At 40.5% G+C, this 21,147-nt stretch overlaps 1 protein-coding gene across 3 annotated transcripts in view; it reads right to left on the bottom strand.

Annotated features, from left to right (window-relative positions):
- The window catches only part of GLI3 (GLI family zinc finger 3), a 210,038-nt gene that overhangs the window by 141,152 nt on the left and 47,739 nt on the right, over window positions 1-21,147 (bottom strand). For 2 of the 3 annotated variants that reach the window (XM_027710129.2, XM_039378407.1), the window contains exon 3: window positions 1,085-1,327. In XM_027710129.2, the coding sequence (XP_027565930.1) occupies window positions 1,085-1,327 (243 nt within the window). Of the gene's footprint in view, window positions 1-1,084; window positions 1,328-5,492; window positions 5,580-21,147 lie in introns of those variants that run through there. The other variant, XM_027710130.2, reaches the window with a different exon arrangement.

Below are 21,147 nucleotides of genomic sequence, written 5' to 3'. Positions count from 1 at the left end.
GCTGCTAGCCCAACTAATGAAGGGATAAAATTAGCTTTTATCCCTGGCACTTTCTTTAGCAAAATAACAGGCACTAATCAGCTGTCCTCACTAATCAGTCGTCTGGCTAATGACCTTTTGCCTTAAAACACTAAAATTTCTGAATGATGTTTAAAAAAAAAAACCAACGCAGACTGGCCTCTCTCTCTTTGTGGGTCTTAAGCCTATCATCTGGAATTGGAGACTGCAAGGTTAAATGGCAAACCTGTATCCTGGCTGGGTGATAAATCTATAATCAAAAGCCACAAGCCTTGACACCTCAAGATGTACTTCATTACTACACAACTAAATGATTTTTTTTTCCTCTTTTTTGTAAACTAGAAGCAGATGAAAAAAATTGCTTAACTCCCTCATATTTTGCCTGTGGAGAAATCCATTCCACATCTGTGTTCAAGTGTCAGTTAATTTCTTACTTTTTTATTAATGCCTGAGCAGGAATTCAGAAGTTGAAACCATTTGCCTTTTTTCCTCCCCCTTACAACTTCAGGGAACTGTAGCTGGGAAAGAAAATTGCAAAACCACTCCATCAGCCTGCATTCTCAAACACACTCGTGAATGTCTAAAAAACCCTCCAAAACAAAACAAAAACTCCTAAAGCACAGCAATAAGCATTCCAATCCCCCAAATTCTCATTGTACAAGGCACAGTTCTTCCTCCTCTCAATACCATATTTTAACGTTGTTTTAAAAGAGGGATTTTTAAGGCCTGTTTCATTTTCCTTCTGTGCTTTCTTTAATGAGGCCCTTTTTCTTCATGCATTAAGGAGGTGGAGCAAACGCAACCCTGGATGGCTGAGGAGGATTAGCAACAGATGAGATGTCCTGTGGAAGTTGCTTTGCAGAGGCCTGAGATAATTTCTAGCTGCAATGCAACTGCACCCTGGTTTTTAACTTCAGGAAAAAAAAGATTGCATTTACCACAAACACCACTCCCCCCAGACAAAGCAGTTCTCCCTGAGAATGATGCAAAGTGGCAAATAAAGTTACATTAAACTTGACAGTCTTCCAACTTTGCATCCCCGAATGAACCAGCAATCAATACTCACGGTAATGAGGGTCCATGTAACCGTTTCGGGGGTCCATGGTAAAGAGCGTCCCACGGTAAGGTACAGAAGGTTCGGGAAGGTGCGATATAGATCCATGGATCTCCTTCTTGATTAATGAGGCCCTTTCCTCACTCGACGTGGAAGGCTCTTCACTGATCTTGCTGAGGCCTTGCCCACCCTGCGGCTGCATTGTGATCGCGTTCCTTCTCTCTCTGTGATAGGTCTGCCCAGGACTTTCATCCTCTGCAAAAAAACGAGGGAGAAGAAAGAGAGAAGGGAAGAAAAAAGAGAGACACATACTTTTAGTCCATTTATAGCAAATACAATAAAGAAAAGTTCTCCCCCCGCCACCCTCCTCCTCCCGGTGTAAGTTTGTGACAGGAGGTGCCTGTGTGGCTGTGAGGGATGGCCTGGGGATGCCTGCCCATTTGGAGCCGGCAGCGGCAGAGCAGTAGATCACAGTCACCCATGCACCGATGCCCCTACCAACGGGGCCATCAATTGTGCAGGAACAGACACAGGCTTGCTGCTTCCCTGCCTCTGGGACAAGGAGGCTGGGAGCTCAGGCTCCCTGATGGGGAGTCAAGAAATGATTTGTCACACAGAGGAGAAGACGAACCCCACCAGCTGGGCCTAAATCACACACAGCCACCCACTGCTGCTCTGTAGCCCAGCTCCAGGTCCCTGGGGCTTTGCCTGTGTGAGGGGCTGAAGCCTTGCAGGGAGGTTGGTAGTGATCAGAACTAAGGTGGGCAACAATAAAATGCGTACAATTGCTCAAGATGGGTGTCCATGTAGGGTGGTGGGGTACACTCCTCCTACTTCTTCTTCCCATATCCCCACAGATGAACACACAAATTCCTAATCAACAAGGGGAAAGGAAAAAGGGCAGAGGGAATAATAATAATATTAATAACTAGGAGGGTCAAACCCAAGTCCTAGTTTGGAGTAAGGCTCTAGGCCTGTGGTACCACTTGTGATGGAAAAAGAGCCTCCTGATCATGGCTCCACCAGCCTTCTATGCAGGCAGCTCCAGGACTGGGCGCTAAACCAACCCTCTGCACCCACATGAATTTTAACCCCCAGGGTTAAAATTAATAAAAGTTAATAATAATAACAAATTAATTTTAAAAAGCACACATACTTCGAAAACCAGACAAAGTGGTTATATTCCTCAAAAGCCAGATGTGTGTTTCCAGGTGCATTTCACACATGCCATGTGGCAGAGGGGCTTTGTCATGTACACAAGTCTCTAATGTAAATGCCCTCCTTCAGTTTCATTATTGGTTTAAAACACAGAGACATTCCTCTAAACAAGCATGATTGATTGCTGAATCCTTGGCCGATACCCATGCTCTAAGTACACCCTTCTTTTATCAACTACACAGCACATGCGAGTTTACACCAACACATCTTGAAGGAGTACTGATAAAGACACTTCATTTCAAAGTTGCTCTGCAGTTCTAGAAGTACACAAGGAATCTCAAATTATTAAACACTGGGCACAAAAACGGTAACCAGAAAAGGAAATGGAAACACCCTTGGGAAATAAAACTTAAGTGCTCTTACTCTACAACCCGCATGCAAGCAAGAATGATTGACACCAGTGCCAAGACTGTACTTCAGTTGTCAGAGATTTGAAGTCAGGGCTAAGTTTTCACTTGCACCTTGCTCTGGTGTACTTGTTCACACAGCAAAAGCACCAGCCAGCAATTCACTAGGTGACTACTTTCAGCAAGCCTGATACCAGAGTAACTCAACCTATGTGCCTTTGTACAAATTAGATTGGAAACACGCTCTGTCCTTATGGATACCTGGAGCTGAATTTTGGCCATTATATGTATAAACTAGCTACACCATTGCTTTGAATGCATTGCTCACTAGTTTTCTCCCTGTTCTCTCTCCCCCCAAGTAGCAACAACGTGAAAACCCAGCACAGTAGCCTATTGAGCACTTAATTATTTTTCTATCTGCACGTATTACAGCAACCAGGGTCTGCTGACTTATCAGCATCTTCCAGGGACAGAATTCTTTTTACAGCCAGCAGTAATTCTCCATACAGAGAATTTCCAGGGTTGGGTCTGAGGAGAAATAGTTAATGGAAATAGACAACAACATTACAGAGTTTAAACCCTTTGCCCTTCTCTGCTTTTTATTAATATGCACAGGCACTGGTCCCTGCTCTGGATTAGCAGGGTTTAAGGTTTCAACTTTTTACACCGAAGCTGGTTTTAGTTACAGAACTGCAAAAGGGGGTCTAAAACTTTAAAACTTACAGGAGGTTTTTAGAAACTTGCTTGTATAACTAAAAAATAAAATATAAATCACCCCAAAGTCATATTTTCCATCAGGTTTCTCTTTAGCCAGAGTCTTTTATGTTAAATTTCAACCTAGAGTGAACTTTCACTGATGAGATGTAAACTCCTATAAAAATAGAGGATTACATTCCATTTGAAATTCTGACAGACCCTTAAGCAGAGCAACCTAATGTGTGCTAAAACAGTTCAGAAAGAAGAAAGCTAGGGTGATTTGTGGGGCTGTATAATCACTAGGATGATCAGATAGGATTTCAGTTCTTTTACTCTTCCATATAAAGATAATATTTGTTAAAACTGCCATCCTGGTATACAACAAGAAGCCGATGTCTGTCTGCAGGCTCCACTTTTATACTTTCCTTCTCAAAACATGCATGTGTCATGAATCAAGGTACTAGTGACTATTATGGAAAAGTCTGATTTTTCAAATTGCTGAATGAAATTCAAAACCTACTTTCAGTAACCTAGAAACTAAAGTAAAAATATGGTTTGTTTTAATAAGCTTTCCCCTTTTTTTGGTTACTTGAGGAAAAAAAATAAAACGAGAAAAACAAAAAAGCAGTACTTTTCTTACTGCATCATCCATCTTTCTCCCCATTATGAAGTTATCGCCGTGTGCTGCGACGAGTCAAAAGTTTCTGTGCATTGTCTGCCATGCAAAAATTCCCTCAGAAGTATTTAACTACACATGATGGCATTTTTGCAATAGTAAGGCATATTCATTGACCAAACAGTTCGCTAAGCATTTGCTTCATGCTCCATGCCACTGAGCTGCTTTTGATAGGGGATAGAAGAGAAATTTGACAGCACCCACGCTCCAGGACACGTAACAGTCAGAGGTCTGCAGGAGCTCCCCCAGCGTGGAGCGGGAAACTCGTCTTGCAGAAACACTGCCTACTCTCACGGCAGGCGAGCCACTCCAGAGTGCCAAAAGGGGAAAGCTGTCTAATCTTGTTCTGGTTCAGCTGAATCGTTCAATAAAGTTTCTAGGGTAAGTGCAGGCAAGACGCACCAGGCCAAATTATTGACAGAACACACTGTCCACCATGGCAACAAGTGGGATTCTATAACAAAAATGTAAGCAAACAGCCCACTTCTCCAGCAGCGTCTGCCAAAGGGGCTTTACAGTCAAATACACGAGAACTGTTTTGTTACTGCTCTGCTCGTTTTAGAAGCAGGGCCAGCTTTAGTGTCAAAAGAAACATTTGATTTACTAAAATGTTGCAGAGACACAAATGCCAAAGTTCATCTCCACCTGATTCCCAGTGGTGGGAGCCCACCAACTCCAGTATAATTCATCCCACCTTTTGTGGGTGTAAGAGAGAAAGGTTAAATAAGAGAAGAAAAAGAAAAAAATAATCATGCCCCAAGAGCAATCTGCATAAGCTTCTCTTTCTTGATGTATACCCTTACTCTGACTTAACAAGCCAGTAGCCAGAGACACGCGTTAGAAATGCCCAGTCTAAAATGATCACATTAATCCAGGATTCTCCCATCCACTGAGAAATACCTTATTTAGTCCTGCTATTCTAATCAGGAGCCGTTTTTATTAGAACTGCTGAGCACTATGGAGCACCTCACTGAATCAAAAAGCTTTTTCAAAAAACTCAGGCTGGATAGTATCACTGAATAAACGTACTTTTAATTGCTCAGCTAATTTACCCAGAAAGTTAAAAAATTCAGTACAAACCAAAACCTAATGAAAAAAATCCATATAAATTTCTTTCCCTGTTGAATTTTTTGTTGGTTTGGGGGTTTTTTGTTTGTTTTGGGGTTTTTTTTGTTTGTTTGGTTTGGTTTGGGGTTTTTTTGTCATGAACCAAGACAAAGTAGAAGCTCTTTTACTTTAAACCCCTTAAAGTCAGCAACCAAAAAAAAGTTGAAATCTATTGATACACCACACTAAAAATCAGTCCCAACACACTTTCAGAGACACCCCTGCTTAAACAAGACAACACCAAACCAGTTAAATCTGTTTATGTATTAAGTTTCATCACCACATTTCTGCATGCAAACTTGCAGAGAGCATTACTATCTCCGGAGTGATCTGCAAACGCACTTAGGCTGGGTAAGAGAAAAGACAAGGTACTTACAACTCAGTCCAAGAGACCCTGGCTGACGGTCCCTCTAAGCTCTCCTCTTCTCTTACCAAAATTCTCTGTCTACCAGGACATGGGCATTCCTCCCTCTTTTCCTCTTTCTCTCTTTCCCCCCCTCTCCCCATCTCCCTCCCTCTCTCTCAGAGGCAGTGCTTCTCCCATTAGAGGAATTAAAAGTGGTTGGTGCCATGCTAAATTTAACAAGCTCATTAGTATTCTTCCTGTGTGCTTCCTAGTGAACTCTCCCTATTCAAGCAGCTCTCTCTAGCTGAGGGGTCAGGCAGCTAATCATTAAATCAAACTAATGTCACCCTATCACAATCGGCCTAAGAGAAGGAGGGTTTATTATTTCAGTTTATGCTAAATAAACGGTTTTACAAATGGTCTCCAAGCAAGGTCAACAGCAGCTTCAATTACAAGACAAACTTAACAAGAGTTGCTATAAACCAAGTGCTCCATATTGACCTAAGCACAAGCTCGGCTCTGCATATTGCCACTAGCAGGATTGTACAGGAATGCATATTGTAAAATAAAGGAAAGGGTAATCTTTTCTTTGCCAGAATTTGTGACTGCACAGAGACTGCTCATTCACCTCTCCCCAACCAGATTGCTGCTCAGCTCAATTCACCCCACACAAAGGCTGAAGACCAGACCTCAATGGACCGAGTGAAACATGTTCAAAACTAGGCTCTCTATTGTGACTGAATTTCTTAACATCTTTTCAAAAAGCGGAGAATGCCTTGAGGCTAAAGGAAGAAACAGGCTAATGGTGAATTGGGAATACTGAGCAAATTTCAGAGCCCTTTCCTCCTAGCTTTTGAGGTTGAAAGCAAGCTCTTTCCTTTCAAGTTTCAAAGTCCTTTTTCCTCCCGCAGTGTCACAGAAGGATTTGAAAAGAAGGTAATTGTGCTCACAGTCCCCCTGATCAGAGCTTACGTCCTATTTCTGGTATTTCAGAATACTTCTTGCAATAATGGTGCATATAGCTCAATCCCTTAACCATCCTGCACTCTGCAATTGCTCATTAAATGAACAATTGCTGGTATAAAATGCCTTTTATGTTCAAGGTCTGGATATAAGATAAGCATTCTAGTACTCTAAATTTGGTTTACTAAGGAAACTCTCCATCATTAAATTACAAAACTGAAGTCAGAATATCAGTCTTTCCCAGAAAAGTAGCATTTTAGGTTGCTGTGAGCCAGAAGGAAGGGGAAAGATGGAATGTAAAAAAGATTGATTATTTAGATTCTTAATAGAGCACATACCTAAGTAAGAAAGCAATTCCCTTCATGTTTAAGAAAGTCTAAGTTTTTGACGCTTGACATTTTTTCTCGAAATGATGCAATAGAGCAACTGCCAGGCTCATTAGGACACCTGTATCCGCACCTTCTTGCATACACACGCTGATCACTACTCTCTGGCCACCTTAAGAGCAAACAGGAGGAAGTAGATCAGGAGGATTGTGTCTGCCTTTGAAAACAGTGCATGCTGTAACTGAAATTTTGTTTTGGGTGGGTACAATAGTTTGAATTGGGCACTCCTGGTCCCAAGTTTGTTATTTTCCTGCATTTGGAGAAACTGCACAAGAAGTACGCACTCTGGAAACAGTAACACAGATATGAAGCACAATGTTCATAACTGGTTTTAAAAATAGACTCCAATCACAGGAGAGGCTACAAAATCTGTTAGATAACAAGTACTGTACTCACTTTATTAGCAATGCTTAAGCATACCTTATACAAGACTTTTGTGTTTATAAATAACATACATTATCTGAGCTCACCACTGAAAATGTATAGTTTTATATTCCCACTTGAAATGGATTTTCAGCTTAGTTATTTTTCCATTATCGTATGTATAGTATTTTTCAAGAACTGATTTGTGACCTCTGGAATATGAATACACAGCTCCTTTTTGGTTTTGTTTGTTTGTTTTGAAAAACCTGTTATATTCTTTCTTTGTAATCTTTAACTTTCACTGGAAGAAAAAGGAGTTATCAACAAAGCAGAGAGAGGACCCCACAAAAACCTACTTAATACTCTCCACACTCTTCCTTATTTTCCTCAACTGTGACATACGTTCATTTTTGCTGCATCTACTGCACAACTTAGTTCAGTTTGTTTTCAAAAGTACAGAGGAAGACAGAACATATTGCATCGATAAAGCGCCTATGACTTTGGAAACAGAGCCTGATTATACACTCCTCCGGGTCAACGGCAGAGCTCCCACTGACCTGGACAAGACAAGACTGGGCCTGTACAGAGCCCACACTGCTCCAACACTAAACCACCAATGCACTGTTATCAGTAGAACGTTACTCACAGCCTTTTCCAACTGTGTACATAACTCTTCCCCAAGACTGCTGGAGAACTTGAGAATGGTATGAACCAGCTTAAAAAACTCAGGTGAACTTTTTCAGACCCCTAAATCAGAGAGAGCCTTGTTAGTAGCAGTGCCTTAATCTCAATTTTTTTATTATCCAGATGAGTTTACACTGCTTGCTGCCTCCCCAACTGCTCCCAGCTAAAACCAACTGGCTGAAGTTAAACAGATGTATACGAAATCATGTAAAATAAAACCACCTTTCAAGTTTCATACAAGCAAACACCTACCGGATTTAACTGAGAGTCTGCATCCTCAAACCCCAGGATCAGATCTATAGAGCAATGCTAAAAATCTTCTATAAGCTGAAAAAAACCTAGTTAGGAAACACAAGAGGTAGCTGCGCACGCAGCTACTTACACAACAAGGCACAGGGTGCTGTGGAAACCTCCTTGTTAGTCCCAGGACTCTCAACCTCAAAGATGGACGAGGAGGGCAGAAGGCAGGGCTGGGCTGCCTTACACATGATCCTACATCTCACTGATCATGCAGGATATGGGGAAAGAAAGGGAGAAGCATTTGGGTATATGCCTGAAGTTACTGACCTGACACTTGAGCCATCCCACTGTCTTTAATGACTTCAGAACAAGCTGTTGAAGTTGCTTGCTGTGAACCAGATTCCCACAGTATCCTGTTGGCCAAGTTTGCCTCGAGCTGCCCAGCTGAACCGCCAGTTAGCTGAGATGTGAAGCCTGAACCCCTGCAATGCCCAGCCGCAGGCCCAGCCTGCAGGGCTGAGACTCTCTGGGAAGCTAATGGAGGGACTAATTCTCAGCAACTCACAAGGTCAGCCTCCAGAGAAGTGGGAGCCTCATTCCTAAACAAGCCTTCTCCCAGCCCATTTCCACACAGGCTTTAAAATAACAAAAACAAACAATTTAAATCAAAACAGCTGAAAATCATTTTCTCCCTTCCCAAGTTCAGGGCTACATGTTTCTCCCATGGCAGACAGTGGATTATTGCGGTGATACTTAACACCGCTGGAGAGCGCAGCCCCCAGCACTCTGGTTTAGGTGTTAGTGACGACATTGACTGCGGCAGGAGAAACACTAAACCCTGCACCTAGGTACCAAGCAGGTGGCGAGCTTTTAAGTTTACCTTCATGGGGCCTACAAGGCCCAAATTCTGCTTGCTTTACTCACACTGTAATCCCAGGGATTCAGTGAAACTACCTGTGCAAGTAGAGCAAAAGGGAATCATGTCCAGCATCAGAAAGGCTCCAACCATTTGGCACAAATAGTCTGTGCCTGAAAAATGCATTGGAGGTGTTTGTTAGCACGTGGAAATGCTGGAAATTAGCTTGATGAGAAAGGGGCTCTTAGTATTACAAGTGCTTTGTAGTTCCAGTGGACAAGAAAAAAAGAAAGCCTTAATGCACAAGTAGAAGACATTTGAAGGTAGAATTAATTGGCAAAATTAACATGTGTGATTTCTCCTTTTAAATTTTAAGAACTAGAAGGCCAGCAAAAGCATTTCCCTTCCTTGATATAATAAAATTTTATGTTTTGATTTTGCTGCTTAAGTGTTGGAAAACTCACATGAGAAAAAGAAATCTCCGAAAAACCAACCTTACTTTATCATTCCTCCTTTGAAAATACTGTTCTACCTTACAAAATTCAGCAAATTCAGAAATGGCAAATTACTGTGCAACAGCCTCAGCAAACTAGAACATTTATTCAAAGTCTGCTGATCAGGGCTAAAACTCAAGCTTTGCACTTTCAGAATATCTCCAAGATCACTGCCCTTCTCCAATATCTAGCCTCTTCAAAGAGCCAAGAGACTCAAATATAACTTAAAGATACTGACAGACATGAGCATCTGACTATTGGCAGCCATTTCTCAGAAGGAAAAATCTCCTCAGCCTATTGCAAAACTCTCAAAAGGATCCTGATTTGAAAACATTATGAAGTTCCTTCCATTAGCCAGTTATTAGACTGTTAGTCACTGCTTACTTTGAGCAGGCTAATTAGTTACATCAAAGGCGCTACAATAAATTCCCAGGAGGGTTTGGAGGGGGATATATTTCTTAACCATCTAATAGCACGTTTATGCCTATCTGAGGGTAACTGCCTCATTTCGCTCAGACACTGGGGGACATATTCTGTGCTGTCACTTTCTACCAAGCCAGCAGCAACATCAGGCCTTAAAGGTGTTTGTAGCCTGATATAAATTTGATTAGCCATGCTTAAAAGCCACAAAAGAGTGAAAGAGGAGTTATAAAGCCTTTGGTGCACCATCTTCCTTTGCAACATCTTCAGCGCAGTCACCTTGGCCTTGACAGAAAAAAAAATTATTATAGTGTTGCATACGAACAGAATCGATATTTCTTCCCGTTTTCCTCGGGTGGATGCAAACAGCTAAATGAAATCATTAACAAATAGCTAAGTTGTTTGCAACAACCCAGGCAACCCTTCAGTTTAGATGGCAGATATCACCTATTTAGTTGCGAAATTTAATTATTGCTGCATCCTTTTGCACAGTTGCAGTAAGAGTCGATGTTTCCACTATATCCCTGTACTTCTGGCCTCAGAAGCATACCAGTTGTTTAAAAATATGTTATGGGTTATCCTGATTTACAGTGGCTGCAATCTCAGTTGTGGACAATGATTTCATCAAGGTCTCAGGGCAAAATGTGAATGCCATATACATCTCCCTGTGCATATGTGTATGTATTTCTACATCCACAAGTGTGGTCACAGGCACCCTCAAGTTCAGCTCCACCTCACATTCCATAAAATCCAACCAATTGCGTGTGGGGCTCTGTATGATACATGATGTCTGCACAGAAGTATCCACACAGGCAAGCTGGATACCTGAACCTAGAAATGAGACTTTTCACATGCCTCATCAGTAGTCTAAGTAATTCAGAAGAATCCTACAAAATAAACATAAGGTTTACAGCAAAGGATGTTTTCAAACAAAGAAAAAAACTGGCCCAGAAATCTCTCTAACCCTGTACACCAAATGACTTGATGCTTTGAATGATCTTCTGGACATCAGTGCATTAGTTTAAAACAGCAGAGCTCCTAATCCACAGATATTGTGAAATATTCCTTTTAGCAGTACTACCTCTCCACCAGGAATATGGTATTCTGAGAACCCCAAATCTGACATCATTTGTTTACCTATAAACATTAAAGTTCAGAGGCTGTCTTCCCCGCCCGAAGACACCCCTTACAAAAGAAAAAACTCTCCTTAAGCCTTTTGACCTTCCCAAACCTTCTAAAGGCCAAAACCTTGAGAAGTTTTTGACCTTCCCAAACACCAATCTGTTTTTCCCCCCCTGCTCACTCTCGTCTCAGTTTTCTCCACTAAAGAGGATGCACAAGCTCTCGCAGAGGTGCATGCTGCAATACTACCTCACACAGTGAGTCATCAAAAATACTACCACCAGCCACAAGCAAGCAGCTTGGGTCCCAGGATGGGTGCATGTGAGTGGGCAAGGAGGGATAGAGATTGGAGAGCCTGGAAGGAAAGGATAGACGAAACTTTTGATAACATGGTCTCCCCTCATCTAGGGGTAAAAATGCTCTTAAAAGCTTTGGAGAGAAGGCTTGTGGTATATGGAGTTAGAGAATGTCCTAGTTAGAACAGCTGGGACCAGTTCATCACTGTATGGGTGTAACCCAAAACTGTGTATTCTATAGCCTTCCATGCCATTTCCCAGAAACTGTTATCAATAGACCATTTACACCCTCTACCCAGAGCCCCCCTGACTCCTCAGGCTATAAACTGGGTGTTAAGAGGCCTGCGAGATAGGAGGGTGCCTCCCTGTCCTCACACCCATTGTGGAACTCCCCGCCCTGAGGGAAGTACTGGGCATTCCTGCCTGAACTGGAGAATATATAATCTTGGAGTCTTGGAACTTTTTTAACCACTCGTGGGATCCATAGGAAGACTACAGATCACAGCTCTCAACCAGACTGCAACCACCACTTTTCAACCAGACTGCAATCATCACTCTCGACCGAACTGCAATCACCACTCTTGACCAGACTGCAACAGCACTCTCACCAACAGGTTTTCCCCTCTCCCTTTACTTTGGATTCAGAGGGCCCAAAGGACACCACTCTGTTCATGCCCCAGGGTGCTGGGTTATACATTTGGGTTTTGTGGGTTAAGACCAATTGTTTGTCTGTATAATCGTACTTATTGTATTATTTTATTAAATTGTTATTCTGACTTATAATCTCTCTTTTTGAGTTGGGTTCATTTCCCCTGTCGGTTTACCTTTAAACCAGCACAAAGAATTGACTACCGCTCACCAGCTTCCTCGTCAGAGCTTCTTCTCCTCCCTTCTTCACTTCCACTGCACACTTCTGGCCAGGGTTTCTAGCCTCTGGTAGGGTCCACCAGCCTTGCCTGCTACATTTGAGAAGAGGCAAGAAAGCCTGAGACACACCAGTTTTTTCCAGGCTTCTGAAAACGACCTCATAGAGAGAGGACCTGCATGCCAACCAGATCGCTTTATGGATCAAAACAAGTTGATGGTTAATATTTTCTGTTGAGTTTTAGGGACGACCAAAACTGATTTTCAGACTTCATTTTTTGATTATTTCCGCATTTGTCTTTCTAACCTTAGTGCTGTGTAATAGATTTTAAAAGACAGTGGAATATTGGCTGCAAGCTTTTACTGATCAACCATATACATATACTTAAGTGCTTATAACTGTCTTAAGCAATATTATATATTTCCATTTATCATTAAGTAATGGACACCTGAGATCATAAAGATAGCCAAGTTAGAAAAACACTACCATGTTCAGAAAGAAAGCATCAGAGCAATTTAAAACAGCACTCTCTTCCTACTGCACTAGCCATGGCAGCTCAAAAAGATGATTCTTAAATGGTTAATCATATTTTGCTGCTTCATCTATGCACAATCTGGCAAAAGGAGATTTCAATGTTTACTTATGATTTTTTCCTTCCTCTCCTTCTTGACTACCTAGATGTTCAGGCAACATTCATTTCAGAGAAAAATGAACTAAGTTTCATCCCAAAACAACATAAATAAACATGATTTGTATGGAAAGGAGGCTGGGAAAGGGAAAAGGAATCACCTGCAAAGTTCGCTTGGTTATATACAACGCAAAATAGATTAAAAAAAAAAAGTCACTGTATAATGTCCAGGAGTATAGTCACTTCTCTGTGCTGCAGAGGAATGCAAAACTGTAGTCAGTGAAAAAGGATCCATTCCAATACAGAAAGTATTCCAACAAGAGAATTAGCAAGTTTTGCTGTTTTTTCTTTTTATTTTTAAAAAACAAAGTAGTACTGCGTCTTAAATGTATCACTAAGAATTCTAACTATTTCTAAACATACCAGGCATGATAGAATCAAAACTGGAAAACACCTTCCTCCACTTCTGCTAATACATTTGGTATGATAAAAAGGTGCAACACTTGCACTGAACAAAAGTAAGGCAAAAAGAAACAAAACTAATTTCAGAAAGGGTGCTTCCTCTTGAAAAACAAAGAAAAAGAACCAGAACATTTTTTAAAGGAAAACATAATTTCCACAAGCATTTCACACACAACCGTCACGAGGGACTGAACTTCCAAGTTTCTGCACAAGTAAAACTGTTGTGGGAGAGTGGAAGAATTCACGGCAAACTCTGGACTTCGAAGATCTTTCTGCTCCTCAGATCTCACCCTGGTATTCCACAAGCTGCTTCACTTCTCACAACTTTGTCTTCTTCATGCACCAAATGCATAAAACACTGATAACTGATTTCATAAAAGAAAAGGATTTTTATATAGCAGATAAACACAATATGATTGAAGGATTCAAGGGCCATTTGATTTATGTACAGTAACATCCACTTAGATTTGAAGACAGATTATGTTGAACAGTCAGCCCAAAGCTGCCCTGCAGATCACCCTGTATGCTAAATGTTCCATTTCTGAAAAACAGTGTGCCTCCCATTTCTATTACATAAAATGGTTGTCCACAACTTGCACAACTTGTCCACAAATACATAATTGTTTACTAATAACTATTCACCATGTCCCTCCAAAGGGAAGAGAAAAAAAAAGAAAAAACACATAAAATCAGAAGAAAACAAACAAATCAACCTGTAAGGTGTTATTGCCCTGAATTCAAAATGCCCACCCCAACCAGCCCTACTGCTATTCTGTCAGCAGAAGAGAAATCTCATCCAAAACACACTGCTTCCCCCTCTTCATAACTTAACTACCTTAAGTGCTGAATGATGGCTTTTAATAAGCTTCATAAAAAAAAAAATGAATAATAGCAGTGGACTTGATTTACCAGCATCTCTACAGGTTGTTAAATAGTTGAAGAAACTTTTTGCCAAAGAGCAGCCATATTCTTTCTTCCCCAGTGCAAAAGAGAAGTTCCATCTAGCTGGCACCATGAAGAATTCATTTTTTTCCTTTATAGAGAAACCATAACCTCTTGGAACTATAATAGAGTTATCTCTCATATCATACTCCCAAATTCATCAGATTAAGAATAATACTTTTATGCTAATCTCAATGTTCATACCAGCTTTACCACAAGTCTTGCAAACATGAAAACTAGAAGACAACCTGTGTTCTAAATACCTTTAGATACCTCTACAGTTATTCATGACAATGTTGTCAACCATTTGTTTTATTAACATATCTCCCTGCAGAGGATATGAGATTTAACACATTTGTTCTATAAAATTCAGTTAGCCTTTTTAGATGCACCAGAATTGTAACACCAAAACTGGCTAGCTGTAAAGAAGAAATTTCCATTAGAAAATGTTTTTTCTTTCATTGCAAAAAGACTGACAATCCACAGCCATCTCACAGCAGAATACATACTGGGCTTGCTTGTTGCAACTCCTTTCTAAAGACTAGACAAAAATCTTTTCCAGAGCAGTAAGGTTACCACTGTCAACTGCACTGAACTACATACTTCCCTCTCTTTCGGGTCTTATCTTCAAAAATCATGGAAACAAAGATGTAAACTTGGACATTAAAGAGTGTTAACATCAAAGTACATGCACTACTTTTGATATTAACCAAAGCCTTGAACCAGCAATCTAACTGGCACAAATCAGGGCTGTCTACGTAATTTCAGAAACAGCTGAACTGAGCTCTCTGCCATGGCCTGCATTTGCTCACCGACTTTTCAAAGCACAGTATCCCTGTATGTTTTTACAACTACCTGCCAATCAAGAAAGCAGCAGGAATCCAAATTCACTTCTTGGCATCTTCACCATTTATCTGCCCACATTTCTAACACATGAAGCTTTCTATTTCTTTCTTTTCCTTCAATAAATTTTAACATCTCTATCCAGGGCAATTTCTTCACATTGACACAAATCATGTCCTGTATAACATCCCTGCCATTTGGTTTACATAAAAATTACTGTTTATCTCAATTTAACTGAAAAAAAAGAATACAGAAGTGCATAAATAAATTATGCAAACAGATGCCAATAATATACTTGTCTACACAAGACTCTCAGAACAGTTACCTCATAGTATGTCATACAACTTCAGCCGCAGCAACACATCATGGCTTCAACTAGTGTAGTGTAAGCATCTCAAGGTACCAATATAAACATCAGGTCAAATGGAATGGAAGGAGGAAAGGGAAGAAAGGGAAGAAGGGAGGGATAGGGAGGGAAAGAGGAAGGAAGGAAGGGAAGGAAGGGAAAAAAAGATGCTCAGATTTGGATTCCTAGCATTTTTGGTGCCTTATTAATGTTTTATATTAACAGGACAAAACCCAGGATCCAGGATGTATGCTGTGATGCAAGACACTGTAGTGCATAACTGTACTCAGAGGGATGGCTCTCCTCCCATACTACACCCTTCTTTTCCCTCATTTCTGAGGGAGGCAAGGGTGAATAATATCAAGGGAAGGTAGAATGGAGTTTGGTATCTACTCTACATATCTTTCAAACCAACTGATTGGATTAAGCCATTTTTGTATGAGGCAAGAATTTCTATACTAGATTTCTACCAAAAAAAAAGCAGCAGCCAGGTGGAAGAGATGCTGTAATACCAAACCTCTCACATCAAGGTTGCAGAGTGATTTCTCTGCATCATACAAGAAAGTATTAAGGGGCAAGGTGCAATAAGCATCTCACCAGAAAAAAACTTTGATCAGAGTCAGCATCTTATTAGACACAAGAGAATCAAGAGAGAAAGCCATGCCCTGGAGGCAATTCCCATTTCTACTCCAAGCAGCTTTGCATTTTGAGCAGAGCTGCTGATTAGGGATGTGACTTAGAGCAAGTTTCCAGGATAAATCTTAAAACAAAGCAGTGCCAGAATGCAACAGAAGAATTACATGTGGTTCTGTGAACTTCAGCAGTGTATGGATGACCCAGACATCCATAGTGCTTGTAAGTTATTGAGTATTCTCTTGAGGACCAGGCAGCTATCTTCCACAGTCCCCCTCAACCACCAAGAAAGAGAATACGCAGAAATGCTTTCATAAACCCCATGGGTTTGTCAACCACTCATGAAACTATATGCAGACATGAAGATGGAGACTGACTATAGAAACTATTCTGCCAGGCTGACCATAAATTCTCTCACAAACTGAAAACACTACACATGCACAGCCTTAATGAAGAAAAACAATTAAAAATGTGGCCCAGGACTGATCATAGTCAGCTTCATAGACTAGGAGCATGGTTGTAGAAATGTCAGACTTGTATATCAGAAAGTTGGATTTACTGGCAAAAAGGCTCTCTCCTCAAGCCTCCTCTCCTCAACTTCTCAACAAAACAACTCTTCACTTCAGTGAAAGCAGGAAAAAATGGCAGTGGGCCCAAAGGAAGCAGGAAACAAATTGCAGCTTAAACCAAAAAAATACCTATGGTCCATCAAGTTGTCTTGTTACTGAGGAGTAATTAAAATTTTAATGGAATGCAAGCAGGTTTCTAATCATTAGGCAACACAGTGTCAACAATATGGTTGAGGGATAGAAAAAAAATCTTAAACTTATTCACGTAGGACTCTGTCCTGAAGCTACTCATCCGTGGAACACCAGTCACAAGAGTCCCTTATACCACTGCAACTACTTTGCAGTAGTAGGTCATTAATTTATTTTCCCTCGTCCCAACTTGTAATGTTTTACTTGTAAGAACTTGAGAGCAGGTATGCATTTTTGCCACAAGTGTAACAAAAAATGAACGTGCACTCTTTATGAAGCATTATGCATCTGGGCACACACAGAGCTATTAGAACATAAATAACACAACAAGAAAAAGGACAGTTTGAAAGTAATGTCAAGCCCACAAGAGAAAGGCACGGCAAAAATAAAGTTGCTTGTGCAGCATCAATTACAAGCTCACGTGTAACTACCGTCTGCTTCAAGATGCCTGAAAAGTAACATGCCATTTTTTTCTGCAGGACCCCAGCTTCATCCAGCACATGGAGTGGACAACGTGTTTAATAAGCAGTTTGCCACTACCTGATTCTCATCTCAGAGTTCAACGTGTGGTCCCTCTGCTCCATGTATTGTGCTTCATTGAAGCCTAGTTTCTGCAGACAGAATTAACTTCCTCATGGGCTTTCTCTGACACTCATCACAATATCTGAGTGCTTCATTAATATTAACAAAATGTATTTCACAACAGTTCTGCAAGGTGAAGAGATGGTATTATCCTCTACCAACAGAGACTGCCCATTTGGTGTCCCCAGTTTTATGCACATAGTCTAAAGAGCCTAAGAACACATTTTTGGAGTATTTAGCATCATTTCTACTTTATAGAGATTGTGTTTTCAAGCATTATCTATGACTGCATGTGTTAGCATGCACAAATGATTGCCTTTTTGAAAACCAGATGCGAGTTACATATGAAAAAAAAAAGAAAAAACATCTATACTGGTGGTGTTGAGTTGCTCCAAGTAATAAGAGTTCCAGGTTTGATGTAATTAATGACACCTCAAAAGGTCCTACATATTTGCACTTTTGTGGTTGTGACTGAAATTTCCTCACTTCTGGGGCCATTTATAAAAAGTCACTCTACTAGCAGATATTTTATTATCTAAAAGGTAAGTTCAGACTATTATAAAATAAGAAAGTGGGGGAGAAAGAGAGAAATATTATAGTCACATGTCTGTTTCTTCAGGCCACCACACTAGGAAGGGATGAATGCCTGTGATCATTTAATTAAAGACTGCATTATAATAGACAGGTACAGAGAATTCCATGTTGGCATTCCTGATTTTGTGATATAAGTAATATTCCTTTAATTTAATGACTTGCATGTAGCTTCACTGAGTATAAAAAACCAGCAACAAAGAAAAAAGCAAATGGGAATCTGAACACGGCAGTAGTCAGAAATGGCAATTCAACCCACTGACCCTTTGAAAGCAAACAAAACACTTTGTAACCTTAGTAAATTATCATTTTCCAAGATATTTAGGGCAGAAGATGACAGACAGCATGTCAAGAGTTCACAGACAGTTGCTGATAAGGGCACATTTTGCATATTGAATCTCACCTCAGGCTTTAAAAGGGAAGTCTGTTCTAGTGTGAACAAAATTGTTGCTTCTTCCACTAAAATATACTTTTCCTGTTCCATCTTTCACCTTGTTATTTTCAAAATGCTGCCTCTTCCCCACTACTATCTTCTCCTCCCGGTCCTATTTGCTATTCCAACCCTGCACTCCACAAATCTCTCATCTCAGACCCATTCTCTTCAGCCAATATCTGTTAGCCATGAAACCTAAGCTTTTTGTCCTATTCCTTGTGGGAAGAATCTCCTTGCTCAGTAGTTCCCATCTTCTCTCTCAATCTGTCTTTTTCTTAATCTTCAGTCATGCATGCCAGTCATTGTGCCCCATTCCTGATGATTCCCTGTTTTTCCCTCTAGGTTCCCTGTCCAATCTCAGCACTTGAGTTTGGGCTCCTTTCTTCAGGTTCTTTTTATGAGATCTTTTCTCCCTCACCCCTTTCTCCCTTCTGACAGGGCTCCCACTCTCCAACCCACATTCAATTAAACAGAAACTTTCCCCCATCGTTCTCAGCATCAAACCCTGAACTAGCACAGGAAAACTGATGGGAGTGTCTTCCACGTGATATTCAGAACAGTGGGGATCCTGTAAGATCTTCTTCAGTTTCCTCTTGCTTTTCCCTTTACGTTGTTAGCATTGCCTTTTCTTTGATGCAGCTGGCTCCTAGTAGTGACAGACGAAGTACATGGTCCTAAGGTACACCTGACCTGCATGCTTTTCAGGAAGAAGAAAGATAATACCTGAGGAGTAATTATCCCTGCAACTCTCACAGCTGCAGTTAAGTCTGTGGAAATGCCAGTTCATACAATCAGAGCTATAAAGTAGCATCCATCTCACCTAACTCTAGTTGTCTAGGCTCCTTTTATTGTTGGCTGCGAAATCACACCTCCAGACTGTGATTCAGCCTATCTCAAAATGGAAGGACTCATCCTTTGGACGTACATGACTGACTATAGATCATCCAGATGATTAATGCCAGTTAAATACCTATCTTTCAGAAAAATAAAGGTAGATAAGATGAATCAACTATCCAACTTTTAGAAATACAGAGAATGCAAAGTGGTTTTTTCATAGTTTTCTGTAGAAGGTACTATTTTGCCATCCAGTAATAATAACAATAATAATAATAATAATAATAATAATAATAATAATAAATGCATCCAATCCTCAATTTACTTGTGCAACTGTTTGGTCTGATTTAATCTTTCTATAACATAAGCACTCAAATTGAACCTAACAAATTTAATTCTCTATTTCATAACAACAACCAGTATTGCAGGGAAACTTGAAGAGCAGTGAATAATTCTCTCTTTCAAATTATTCATCTAATCTTTAATGAAAAAAACTTAAGTCCCAGTGATACATGCAGCTGCTTGGGACAGACCTGATCACCTTCTGTTACTGGTTAGATAATGAAGCCAGGCCAAAGAGTAACAAAATTGGAACAGCAATACTGAAACAATAGCCGAACACTGACTCTTGACTGCTATACAGACTAATATTTTTTAATAAGGGGCTATCAGTGATGATCTCAAAGGTAAGATAATACAGCCAAATCAAAACAACCATAATTTTCTAAATTCTAGAGGAGAACACCAAACACTTTCAGCCTTATAACCTCTAAGACTATGACAGGTGTTTTTATGATAGGTAGATGGCTCCATTCCGAAATAAGTTCTCTTAGTCAGATGTCATATTTCAGAGATACCTCACTATAGACATCTGAGTGCCTAAGATACAAAGGTACTGAATGCTGACAAGACCATTTACATCAGTGAATCATTCAGAAACTTTCAGTTTGGGCACCTGAAGGTCAAGGTGTAAAACTATACGGACTGTGCAATTGTGGTCACGATTTACTGATTATACTGTCTTTAGCAACTGAATTTCCAAAACGTGTGTCCTAGAGAACAACTGGTATTAGTCTGTGCCTGGTCAGAAGACTGGAGATACAAGAGACCAAGATCTCCATGTGCAGCCAGCATTTCTATGACTTTCTCTATCTGTGTGTCTGTATCTGTTTTGACTGTTCAGACTATAAACTCTCCACAGCAGGAACTGTCTGTTTATATCAGATATATATCCTCAACTGAGCAATGTGAGGCCTCTCAGAATGGGTCCTTCAAAAGCACCACAAAAATGTTTTGGGTTTTTTTCAGGCTATGCAATTGGAGTCTCTCATAGGACTACTGCAAAGCCTGTATTTAAGCATCAGTTACCCAATGTGCATACAGCTGGATACCTTTGCAATAAAAAGGTGTGCTGCCCATTCTGTGTAAACATGGTGAGGTCTCAGACATGGCTGAGTCTCACAAAGAAAGTGCGAGAAATTTGTTGACATGTTTAACTGGCATGACTCGTATTTTACGAAGTAATATCTTGAATGCAACACTCAGAATATTCAGCCTCCCCTTCCAATTTTCATTTGAATGTGCCTTTTTTCACTGTTGCTGAGGTAGTTTGCCTGGACAACAGAAGACTGTGAACTTTCAAGTATTTCCCTCAACTTCCTTCCCTCTACCTCCATCACTGTCACCTCCAATAATGCTTGGGGAACATCACTTGAGCTGGGGCTGTCTGCTACCACTGATCTGATCACGTGGAGAAGAAAAAGCTCATGTACCCTATCTTGCTGAGAACACTTTTGTTTTTTTTAAATCCAGGATCCAGTGAAGATTGATGAACTGTACTGTACAATTAATTGTCGCTGTTCCCAGATGAGTTATTAAAGCCATGGAGTAATTAAATCACATCTCGTCTTTCTTCTTACGCAGTCAGGACAATCTCCATGTTAG

Source organism: Pipra filicauda, unplaced genomic scaffold (assembly GCF_003945595.2).
Source record: "Pipra filicauda isolate LSUMZ 115617 unplaced genomic scaffold, ASM394559v2 scaffold137_size4652046_pilon, whole genome shotgun sequence".
NCBI classification, from domain to species: domain Eukaryota; kingdom Metazoa; phylum Chordata; class Aves; order Passeriformes; family Pipridae; genus Pipra; species Pipra filicauda.
The sequence above is the reverse complement of the archived record's forward strand: the minus strand, read 5'-3'. Positions and strand labels throughout refer to the sequence as shown.